This window comes from Takifugu rubripes, chromosome 17, assembly GCF_901000725.2.
Source record: "Takifugu rubripes chromosome 17, fTakRub1.2, whole genome shotgun sequence".
Taxonomy (NCBI): Eukaryota; Metazoa; Chordata; class Actinopteri; order Tetraodontiformes; family Tetraodontidae; genus Takifugu; species Takifugu rubripes.
The window spans coordinates 224,187-236,730 of record NC_042301.1 but is presented as its reverse complement, the minus strand read 5'-3'; the positions used below and the strand labels follow the sequence as shown (position 1 = coordinate 236,730).

The following is a 12,544-nucleotide window of genomic DNA, read 5'->3' as shown; positions in this document are numbered from 1 at the left end:
TGAGACGGGTGGAGGCCGCAGACCGTGGACGCCGTCACCATGGGGGCGGAGCGGCACAGCGTTGAGACGGGTGGAGGCCGCAGACCGTGGACGCCCTCACCATCGGAGCGGAGCGGCACAGCGTTGAGACGGGTGGAGGCCGCAGACCGTGGACGCCGTCACCATGGGGGCGGAGCGGCACAGCGTTGACACTGGTGGAGGCCGCCGACCGTGGACGCCCTCACCATGGGGGCGGAGCGGCACAGAGTTGAGACGGGTGGAGGCCGCAGACCGTGGACGCCGTCACCATCGGGGCGGAGCGGCACAGCGTAGAGACGGGTGGAGGCCGCAGACCGTGGACGCCCTCACCATGGGGGCGGAGCGGCACAGCGTTGAGACGGGTGGAGGCCGCAGACCGCGGACGCCCTCACCATCGGAGCGGAGCGGCACAGCGTTGAGACGGGTGGAGGCCGCAGACCGCGGACGCCCTCACCATGGGGGCGGAGCGGCACAGCGTTGAGACGGGTGGACGCCGCAGACCGCGGACGCCCTCACCATCGGGGCGGAGCGGCACAGCGTTGAGACGGGTGGAGGCCGCCGACCGCGGACGCCCTCACCATAGGGGCGGAGCGGCACAGCGTTGAGACGGGTGGAGGCCGCAGACCGCGGACGCCTTCACCATGGGGGCGGAGCGGCACAGCGTTGAGACGGGTGGAGGCCGCAGACCGTGGACGCCGTCACCATGGGGGCGGAGCGGCACAGCGTTGAGACGGGTGGAGGCCGCAGACCGTGGACGCCCTCACCATGGGGCGGAGCGGCACAGCGTTGAGACGGGTGGAGGCCGCAGACCGTGGACGCCCTCACCATGGGGCGGAACGGCACAGCGTTGACGACCTGATTTTTCACATCACCAGGTGTCTCACACAGAAACTCTTCAAAGCCATCACAGATGTTCACGCTCCGCTCTAGATGGGACGGCGTGCCCTCACCATGGGGGCGGAGCGGCACAGCGTTGAGACGGGTGGAGGCCGCAGACCGCGGACGCCCTCACCGTGGGGGCGGAGCGGCACAGCGTTGAGACGGGTGGAGGCCGCAGACCGCGGACGCCGTCACCATGGGGGCGGAGCGGCACAGCGTTGAGACGGGTGGAGGCCGCAGACCGCGGACGCCCTCACCATGGGGCGGAACGGCACAGCGTTGAGACGGGTGGAGGCTGCAGACCGTGGACGCCGTCACCATGGGGGCGGAGCGGCACAGCGTTGACGACCTGATTTTTCTATTGATTCTTTATTTCTATTTTATTCTATATTTATGTCTATATACTTATAATGCTTATAATATGTATATATTATATTATGTATATATTATATATATATGCTTATAATATATGCTGTATATATGCTTATAACCTTCTAATCTTATCCGTATTTATTTATTCTGTTTCTATACTTTGTATAGGTTGCTACTATAATATAATTCAATTTCCCCACGGGGATGAATAAAGTACATCTTAATCTTAATCTTATACTGATGATCACAGTTGTGTTATATGGTGCCTACAACATTTGCTCCACTAGATGGCAGCCTTTCCAGAGCTCTATGATTATTTAGCTGGCTGTGGAATAACATTCTAAACACCCCATAGTTCACGCTTGGACAATTCAAGACCCTTAAATTGAGAATTGACATTGCTTTTCTGATGTTGGATGTTAATTTTGGCTCTTCTCCGTTCTAAGCTCTCTGTCTCCTCTTGGGATCTATGTTACTGTTTACATCTGTGAGTTCTCATGGTGATCATGAAGGATGAGGCCAACTTGGCTGAGTCGCTTTGGAAAAAGAGGTTTAATCTCACCAGGAAAATTAAAAATAAAGGACAAAGGTGTAGAAAAACAGCCAGTTTTGCTAGGATCACGTTGCTCTCTCCTGACAACCTGTGGAATCAGCAATAGGAAAGATGAGGTTGGTTGGACAGACGGAACCTTCATGATGAACATCCAGCAGGTCTAGAACTCATATTCAGGCCGTGAGCTCAACCCTCGTGTTTCTTCAGACGGAAGCTTCTCCTGCGGTCGAACACAAATGCACCGAGGAACTGGTCGAGGACCCAGACCATAAACTAAAGCCAAAGCCAGGGAACAGCGGTTCAGTGAATGTGGTTGTGAATGTATGGAGGTGGACCAGGCTGTCGGTGGTGATTCTGTAGAAGGTCACAGTGCCAGCGGGGTAGTTCACATAGACGGCGACTCTCCGAGGATCAGTGGATGAGAAGGTGAGGAGGGCTACACTTTTGTCATCGTGGAGGACAGAGTAACCTCTGTTAGTACACACAAGGCTCCAAGACTGCTGATTCCTTCCAAACCAGCATTGGAGACTGCTTCCATGTCTCCGGATCTTTTTGTATGCTACAGAAATGTAAACATATCCTGTCCACTCCACCTCCCAGTAACAGCGACCAGTTAGGCTGTTGCTACACAGCAGCTGGGGACAGTCCTGAAACCTCTCTGGATGGGCTGGATATGGTTGGTTCTTGGCCACTCTCCTCATCACCCTGTTGTTGGACACTTGGATTGACCTGTGGACGGTGTTGATGTCCACGCTGAGCTCACAGTGATCTAAAGGGAGAGAGGAGGAACCAGGAACCAGCTCATGAAACACAACTGAGTCCACTAACTGCTGCTTTTTTCAGAGCGTGACGTGCTGACGCATCAAGTTGATCACTTACACTTCTTCACACCACTCTTAAGTCTCTCTTTCCCACAATGGTCCAGTCTGGATTGGGAGAAGACACAGAGGAAATGAAATCCAAGGCAGGACAGAGGTTCAACAGATGCCACCTCAACCTTGAGCTCTACACTGTTCGTCCCTGACTTTGGGTCGGCCTGAACCGGTTTGCTCTTGATTCGGTTTGTGAACCTCAGAGCTGGATTTGTGACATCTCTCCATATGCCAACGTCATGGAGGAGAACTTTGCCTATTTCTCTCTAAGGATTCCCTCACAGGCAGTGGCTGCAGCCCAGATGGTTGTGCTGGCATCACCTGATCTTTTTGTATCTCTGACGTGACCCTTTTATTCTCCCTTATGTGGGTTCTCGTACCCTGAAGGTCCAGAAAGCATCACATCTCTCAGCTCAGAGGTGGTTCAGATCTCACAATGTGCTGCTTGAACCAGCGAACGTCTGGAAGGTCTCCATGCTCATCAATAAATAGTATCAGGTCTTCATTTTAGGGAGGGTGTTTGCATCTACCTGAGAACCTCCAGGCTCAACTCTGGATCCTCCAGAACAGCAGAGAGCTGCTTCGTTCCATCATCTCCAGGATGGTTGAAGCTCAGGTCCAGTTCTTTTAAATGGGTTGGGTTGGACCTCAACGCTGAGGCCAGAGAAGAACATCCTTCTGCTGTGATGAGACAGCCCGATAACCTGCATGCAAGCACATCCACCACACACACACACACACACACACACACACACACACACACACACACACGCACACACACACGCACACACACACACACACACACACACACACACACACACACACACACACACATTGCTCACTAATTAACAGCTCATTTATGCAAAGTTCTGGGTCGTGTGTCGGGGCCTGGACCTGACTGGGGAGCGAAGCACAGGAACCAGAACCAGACTAAGTCATTTTAAAAGCTGTGGGAGTGAACAGTGGTCGGCTGGTCGGCATTTTTGGTAAAGATATTTCCTCTTTTTGGAAGATAACCAAAATTTAAAGCTGCCATTTAGAAAAACTGATGATGCTGATAAGGAGCACTAACCTGAGGATCTCCAGCCGGCAGTTTGGACTCTTCAGACCAACAGAGAGCTTGTTCAGCCCTGAATCCCTCAGCTCATTGTTACTCAGGCCCAGCTCTAGCAGACTAGAGGAGGAGGCGCTGAGGACGGGGGACAGAGCTTCACAACTCCTCTCCCTCAGATTGCAGTGACTCAACCTGAAAAAAGAAAAGAAGAAGAAAGCAGGAAATCCTTCTGGTTCTCTCCTGCACAATCAGGGACGCAGGCTTATTTCTTTAGTTGACCTTTATGAGGACGGAAGGTGCAATGATACGGAATGAAATCAGTTCTTGGAGTAACTACTGCGACTGCCTAAAACGCTGCCAGATGTGATGCGTGTTGCTGAACACCTGCAGACACCTGCAGACACCTGCAGAACACCTGCAGACACCTGCAGAACACCTGCAGACACCTGCAGACACCTGCAGAACACCTGCAGAACACCTGCAGAACACCTGCAGACACCTGCAGAACAACTGCAGAACACCTGCAGACACCTGCAGACACCTGCAGACACCTGCAGACACCTGCAGACACCTGCAGACACCTGCAGAACACCTGCAGACACCTGCAGAACACCTGCAGACACCTGCAGACACCTGCAGAACACCTGCAGACACCTGCAGAACACCTGCAGACACCTGCAGAACACCTGCAGACACCTGGAGACACCTGCAGACACCTGCAGAACACCTGCAGACACCTGCAGAACACCTGCAGAACACCTGCAGACACCTGCAGACACCTGCAGACACCTGCGGAACACCTGCAGACACCTGCAGACACCTGCAGAACACCTGCAGAACACCTGCAGACACCTGCAGAACATCACACACATGCACACACACACACACACACACATCCACCAAACACACACACGCACACACACACAAACACACATTGCTCACTAATTAACAGCTCATTTATGCAAAGTTCTGGGTCCTGTGTCGGGGCCTGGACCTGACTGGGGAGCGAAGCACAGGAACCAGAACCAGACTAAGTCATTTTAAAAGCTGTGGGAGTGAACAGTGGTCGGCTGGTCGGCATTTTTGGTAAAGATATTTCCTCTTTTTGGAAGATAACCAAAATTTAAAGCTGCCATTTAGAAAAACTGATGATGCTGATAAGGAGCACTAACCTGAGGATCTCCAGCCGGCAGTTTGGACTCTTCAGACCAACAGAGAGCTCGTTCAGCCCTGAATCCCTCAGGTCATTGTCACTCAGGTCCAGCTCTAGCAGACTAGAGGAGGAGGCGCTGAGGACGGGGGACAGAGCTTCACAACTCCACTCCCTCAGATTGCAGTGACTCAACCTGAAAAAAGAAAAGAAGAAGAAAGCAGGAAATCCTTCTGATTCTCTCCTGCACAATCAGGGACGCAGGCTTATTTCTTTAGTTGACCTTTATGAGGACGGAAGGTGCAATGATACGGAATGAAATCAGTTCTTGGAGTAACTACTGCGACTGCCTAAAACGCTGCCAGATGTGATGCGTGTTGCTGAACACCTGCAGACACCTGCAGACACCTGCAGACACCTGCAGACACCTGCAGACACCTGCTGACACCTGCAGACACCTGCAGAACACCTGCAGAACACCTGCAGACACCTGCAGACACCTGCAGACACCTGCAGACACCTGCTGAACACCTGTAGACACCTGCAGACACCTGCAGACACCTGCAGACACCTGCAGACACCTGCAGACACCTGCGGAACACCTGCAGACACCTGCTGAACACCTGTAGACACCTGCAGACACCTGCAGACACCTGCAGAACAACTGCAGAACAACTGCAGAACACCTGCAGACACCTGCAGACACCTGCAGACACCTACAGACACCTGCAGAACACCTGCAGACACCTGCAGACACCTGCAGACACCTGCAGAACACTTGCAGACACCTGCAGACACCTGCAGAACACCTGCAGACACCTGCAGAACACCTGCAGAACACCTGGAGACACCTGCAGACACCTGCAGACACCTGCAGAACACCTGCAGACACCTGCAGACACCTGCAGACACCTGCAGAACACCTGCAGACACCTGCAGAACACCTGCAGACACCTGCAGACACCTGCGGAACACCTGCAGACACCTGCAGACACCTGCTGAACACCTGCAGACACCTGCAGAACACCTGCAGAACATCACACACATGCACACACACACACACACAAACATCCACCAAACACACACACGCACACACACACACACACAAACACACATTGCTCACTAATTAACAGCTCATTTATGCAAAGTTCTGGGTCGTGTGTCGGGGCCTGGACCTGACTGGGGAGCGAAGCACAGGAACCAGAACCAGACTAAGTCATTTTAAAAGCTGTGGGAGTGAACAGTGGTCGGCTGGTCGGCATTTTTGGTAAAGATATTTCCTCTTTTTGGAAGATAACCAAAATTTAAAGCTGCCATTTAGAAAAACTGATGATGCTGATAAGGAGCACTAACCTGAGGATCTTCAGCCGGCAGTTTGGACTCTTCAGACCAACAGAGAGCTCGTTCAGCCCTGAATCCCTCAGGTCATTGTCCCTCAGGTCCAGCTCTAGCAGACTAGAGGAGGAGGCGCTGAGGACGGGGGACAGAGCTTCACAACTCCTCTCCGTCAGATTGCAGTGACTCAACCTGAAAAAAGAATAGAAGAAGAAAGCAGGAAATCCTTCTGGTTCTCTCCTGCACAATCAGGGACGCAGGCTTATTTCTTTAGTTGACCTTTATGAGGACGGAAGGTGCAATGATACGGAATGAAATCAGTTCTTGGAGTAACTACTGCGACTGCCTAAAACGCTGCCAGATGTGATGCGTGTTGCTGAACACCTGCAGACACCTGCAGACACCTGCAGACACCTGCAGAACACCTGCAGACACCTGCAGACACCTGCAGACACCTGCAGACACCTGCAGAACACCTGTAGAACACCTGCAGACACCTGCAGACACCTGCAGACACCTGCAGACACCTGCAGACACCTGCAGACACCTGCTGACACCTGCAGACACCTGCAGAACATCTGCAGAACACCTGCAGACACCTGCAGAACACCTGCAGACACCTGCAGACACATGCAGAACACCTGCAGACACCTGCTGACACCTGCAGACACCTGCAGAACACCTGCAGACACCTGCAGAACACCTGTAGACACCTGCAGAACACCTGCAGACACCTGCAGACACCGGCAGAACACCTGCAGAACACCTGCAGAACACCTGCAGACACCTACAGAACACCTGCAGACACCTGCAGACACCTGCAGACACATGCAGAACACCTGCAGAACATCTGCAGACACCTACAGACACCTGCAGACACCTGCAGACACCTGCAGAACACCTGCAGAACACTTACACGGCTTTTCTGCAGGCTCTGACCACTGGCAGCAGCCTCAGAAGAACCCAATCTGAAGCAGAGTATTTCTTCAGGTCAAACATCTCCAGGTCTTGTCCTGAGGACAGTAATATGAAGCCAAGAGCTGACCACTGAGCAGAGGAGAGCCTTTCTGTTGTCAATCTTCCGGATCTGAGGTTCTGTTGAACCTCCTGGACCAGTGAACTATCGTTCAGCTCGTTCAGACAGTGGAACAGGTTGATGATTCTCTCTGAGGACAGATTCTCTCCAATCTTCTCCTTGATGTAGCCAATGATTTCCTGATTGGGCTCTGAGCTGCCTTCACCATTAATTAGACCTCGTAGAAGAGCCTGATTGGTCGGCAGAGAAAGACCCAAAAGGAACCGCAGGAACAGGTCCAGGTGTCCTTTTTCATTTTGCAAGGCCTTGTCCACCGCACACTGGTAAAAATCAGCCTGTTTGATTTTGGTGTTGAACAGTTTAGAGCCTAAATAACGTAATAAGGTTGTTTTTTCTGACAGTATGTTGGTGCCAGAATTGGTGAATGTCAAATGTGCATGAAGAGCAGCGAGAAACTCCTGAACACTCAGATGGACAAAGCAGAACACCTCCTCCTTGAACAGTCCTCGCTCCCTTCTGAACATCTGCGTGAACACTCCTGAGTAGGCATCAGCCGACCTGACGGTGATGCCACAGTCTCTTAGATCGGACTCGTAGAAGATCACATTGCCTTTCTGCAGTTGTTCAAATGCCAGCTTTGCCAGAATTGGAATCATCTCACAGCTCTCTGGACTCCATTGTGGAGGTTTCCCGTCTCCTCTCTTGTTTTTCGGTGTGGACTGAACAACCAGGAAGTAGATGTACATCGCTGTGAGAGTCTTGGGCAGCTGTTCTTGCGTCTTCAACACATCCTCAAAAACCTTTGCAGTGACCCAGCAGAAGATTGGGATGTGACACATGATATGGAGGCTTCGAGATGCCTTGATGTGAGAGATGATTCTGCGCGCCTGCTCCTCGTCCTTGAACTTCCTCCTAAAGTACTCTTCCTTCTGCACGTCAGTAAACCCTCGCACCTCTGTCCTCATGTCCACAAAATCCGGATGGATCAGATTGGCTGCCGCGGGCCTCGTGGTTATCCAGAGTCGAGCGGAGGGGAGAAGACTTCTGTTAATGAGGTTTGTGAGCAGGACCTCCACCGAGCACGGTGCCTTCACATCTATATCCGCCTCCTGGAATTCAGTGGTTCTGGTGTCCATTTCTAGTCGGCTCTCATCCAGCCCATCCAAGATAAACAGAAGCTTGAATTTACAACTGTCAAAATTGGCGTCTCCTGATGACTGCAGAGCTGTAAAGATGCTGTTAAGAGCCTCTATTTGAATGGCCCTGAACTCTTGGATGCACTCATGAGTGAGTTCAGCCAAGGATCGGTCTTTCTTCTTCAACTGGTTCAGGTGGCGAAAGGTGAACGGCAATATGAGATGCACGTCCTGATTGGCTCGTTGTTCTGCCCAGTCCAACACAAACTTGCGGATTAGAAAGGTTTTGCCAATTCCTGCATTTCCGTTGGTCAGAACAGTTCTTATGGGTTTATCTTTCCCAGCTGGAGGTGTAAACAGGTCACTGGGACTAATGGGTTGTTCTGTGTCTGAAGGGTTCCCAACCATGTCAATCTGAGTGACCTCGTGCTGAGCATTGATGTGTATGTCGCCACCGGTGGTGACGTACAGCTGTGTGTAGACGTCGTCCAGCCGTTGCTCGTCTGCCTTCTCATCGCAGCCTTCCTGCACACACATAAACTTGCTCCTCAGGTTTGACTGAAGGTTTGATTGATAAGAGCCGATGGGGACGTGTTCACATGTGGGACCTTAAAGCAAAATATACATGCACATGTGTAAGTCGATATATTCAGCAGATATGAATATATTATATATTTATTCCAGAGTGCTTTGAGCTGATGTTTTACAGTTTATCTTCTTCTCAGGTCCAGTTGGACCTCACATTTCAAAAAGACAAGAACAGTATCACTGGAGTAAAACAATCCCAAAAACTTAAGTAAAGAACTCAGAAGAGCTTTTAAAGCAGGTACGACTGGAATTCTTTCAGACTGACGCTGCAGCAATTTGCTGTTGATGCTGCTGTTGAGATCTGACGCTCAAAGTTTCAGACTGGATCAAGTTTCACTGATTCCAGATCAGGAAAAACAATGAAAGTGGTGGCGGGTCTCAGCAGGTCCGAAGGGTTGATCATGAGTTCTGAACTTTATAGGAGACAAACCTCCATTCTAAGAAAAGGCGGTGCAGCTTCATCTGGAAGGATGGGTTAACCCTAACCCTAAGCATGCCTCCTCAGTCAGACCACTTCCTGTGTGTCTTGGTAACAGTTAACTCTAAATTTATGACATTTTAATGACGTTAGTGGTTATGATGGTCACTCTATCCATGCCTTTATTACACCTCCATCCATGCCTTTATTACACCTCTATCCATGCCTTTATTACACCTCTATCCATGCCTTTATTACACCGCTATCCATGCCTTTATTACACCTCTATCCATGCCTTTATTACACCTCTATCCATGCCTTTATTACACCTCTATCCATGCCTTTATTACACCTCTATCCATGCCTTTATTACACCTCTATCCATGCCTTTATTACACCTCCATCCATGCCTTTATTACACCTCTATCCATGCCTTTATTACACCTCTATCCATGCCTTTATTACACCTCCATCCATGCCTTTATTACACCTCTATCCATGCCTTTATTACACCTCCATCCATGCCTTTATTACACCTCCATCCATGCCTTTATTACACCTCTATCCATGCCTTTATTACACCTCCATCCATGCTTTTATCACACCTCCATCCATGCCTTTATTACACCTCTTTCCATGCCTTTATTACACCTCTATCCATGCCTTTATTACACCTCTATCCATGCCTTTATTACACCTCTATCCATGCCTTTATTACACCTCTTTCCATGCCTTTATTACACCTCTATCCATGCCTTTATTACACCTCTATCCATGCCTTTATTACACCTCTATCCATGCCTTTATTACACCTCTATCCATGCCTTTATTACACCTCTTTCCATGCCTTTATTACACCTCCATCCATGCCTTTATTACACCTTTATCCATGCCTTTATTACACCTATATCCATGCCTTTATTACACCTCCATCCATGCCTTTATTACACCTCTATCCATGCCTTTATCACACCTCTATCCATGCCTTTATTACACCTCCATCCATGCCTTTATTACACCTCCATCCATGCCTTTATTACACCTCTATCCATGCCTTTATCACACCTCTATCCATGCCTTTATTACACCTCCATCCATGCCTTTATTACACCTCCATCCATGCCTTTATTACACCTCTATCCATGCCTTTATCACACCTCTATCCATGCCTTTATTACACCTCTATCCATGCCTTTATCACACCTCTATCCATGCCTTTATTACACCTCTATCCATGCCTTTATTACACCTCTATCCATGCCTTTATTACACCTCTATCCATGCCTTTATTACACCTCTATCCATGCCTTTATTACACCTCTATCCATGCCTTTATTACAGCATGGCCCGTCTGTCCTCTCCTGCCCGTTCCCATATTCTCCTACATAAATGCACATATTGCCGGTCTTGGTTTTCTCTGGTCTTGCTGATCCTGGATTCGCTCCATCAGGACCCGGAGGATGAAGGTGGGCCACATCTCTGATGAGGACGTCTGAAGATGCACCTGGACCTGGTATATTACTGTTAATGCTGATGTGCTCTGTGCACGTGGCCTCTGCTGCACGTCTGCCCGTCCCAGGGAGACGGATCCCTCAGCTGTGGATCTCCTCCAGGTTTCTCCAGGTTTTTCCTGACCTGGTTTGAGGGCCTAAGGACGGAGGAGGTCACACCTGTGCAGCCTGTAAAGTCCTCTGATGCAGCAATCTTGTGATTTTGGGCCTCAGGCGGCTGATCGGCTCCTGGAGGCACCAGAATCTCAGCAGAACCACCTGGAGTGCTGCTCCTAAATCATGAAGCCATCTGCCATCGGACGTTAGACAGCCTCCTTTACTCCACATCTTTAAAAGCCATCTCAAAATGCACCTTGATCCTGTGTCAGGTTCAAACTGTTCATTTAAAAATGCTGTAACTACTTATTGTCACTCCTGACCAGAACCCTGACCTGCTTTAGCTGATGTTCTATCACCTCAGGATAGCAGGAGACAACCTGACCATCCATCCCCCATTTTCTTATATGTTCCTTTCTGTATATCATGCTTTGTTTTATCTTGTGACGCTTATGCTTTATCATATGATGCTTACCCTTACGCGTATTGTAATCTTACATGTTCGTGTGCTAGTATAAAAATGAACCTCCCCAGGGCCCACACTGGTAGCTACACTGCAGACGTGCGGTGGCCCTAGCAGCAAGTAAACCGAAGCTTCCTCTGATGGCGACAGCACAGGATGGAAACTCATCACTTCCTCTCCAACATCCTGCTTTCGTTTTTGCCGTTTTTCTTCCGTGTTCTTTTATACTTATTTTATCTGAGCTGCTTTATAATTGTAATGATTGTTTTAAAGTGCTTTATGAATATATCATCATGAAACAACTCTGGAATTCTCTGAAACATTTTAGTGTAAAGATGTTTTACCCGACGTGTTTTGAGCTTTCTGTTCTCCGTTCAGCACTTTATTCTCAGCAACACTGATAACGAACTAGAGAAACAGTTTAACCTTTAACCTCTCCTGTATTAAAGGCTTTAGAACAGAAACTGACCTGTTGGATCTGAACTGTCAGCGAAAAGATTTTGCAGAATGTCGTTCCGAGGTATCTTCTCTAAAATCTTCTTGGTGACTTCCACGGCTCCTTGATCTTTGTAAGCCTTCACCATCAAATCCACAACGACCGTCCTTTTTTTGTTATCTATTTGGCCCTCTTTAATCGGGTTGAAGCCTCCCATGACTCCAGGATCTTTCAGGTAAAAATTGAATTTATCGAATTCTTCCTCAGTTAAATCCTCCAGAACATTCAGCAGGATCTCTTGGGCCATTGTAGCGTCCTGCTGGCAGTAGACCTGCAATCAAGTGAGTGAAGGAACATTTCAGGAGTGAACTTTGCACCTTCTCTTTAGAGCAGGAGTGCCCATTAGATTAGATTAGATTAGATTAGATTCAACTTTATTGTTATTGTACATGTACAGGTACAGAGCAACAAAATGCAGTTTAGCATCTAACCAGAAGTGCAAAAGAAGCAGCAAGTGAGGATAATAACTTAATAAATACAGTATGGCGGTTATTTTACAATTGTTTACCGGGTTGTGCTATAAACATATTTTACAGATGGTGTTTACATTAAATGCCTTGGACTATA

General features: G+C 49.4%; 1 protein-coding gene across 1 annotated transcript; it reads right to left on the bottom strand.

Moving 5' to 3' along the window:
- Positions 1-1,802: 1,802 nt before the first annotated feature.
- Positions 1,803-12,307, bottom strand: LOC105419567 (NACHT, LRR and PYD domains-containing protein 3-like). The gene is made up of 7 exons (XM_029850219.1): positions 11,951-12,307; positions 7,150-9,013; positions 6,252-6,425; positions 4,921-5,094; positions 3,225-3,398; positions 2,702-2,748; positions 1,803-2,591 (listed from the first exon to the last, which is right to left on the bottom strand). The coding sequence occupies exons 1-7, from the start codon at positions 12,222-12,224 to the stop codon at positions 2,026-2,028; spliced, it is 3,273 nt and encodes a 1,090-aa protein (XP_029706079.1). The 5' UTR covers positions 12,225-12,307; the 3' UTR covers positions 1,803-2,025.
- Between the last annotated feature and the right edge of the window lie 237 nt (positions 12,308-12,544).

Coding starts and splice junctions, on each gene's coding strand:
- LOC105419567 (XM_029850219.1), bottom strand. CDS start 12,224: ATGGCCCAAGAGATCCTGCTGAATGTTCTGGAGGATTTAACTGAGGAA. Junction 6,426..7,149: donor AGAGCCTGCAGAAAAGCCGT/GTAAGTGTTCTG, acceptor TTCTTTTTTCAG/GTTGAGTCACTGCAATCTGA. Junction 2,749..3,224: donor TTGAGCCTGGAGGTTCTCAG/GTAGATGCAAAC, acceptor CTCCCAATCCAG/ACTGGACCATTGTGGGAAAG.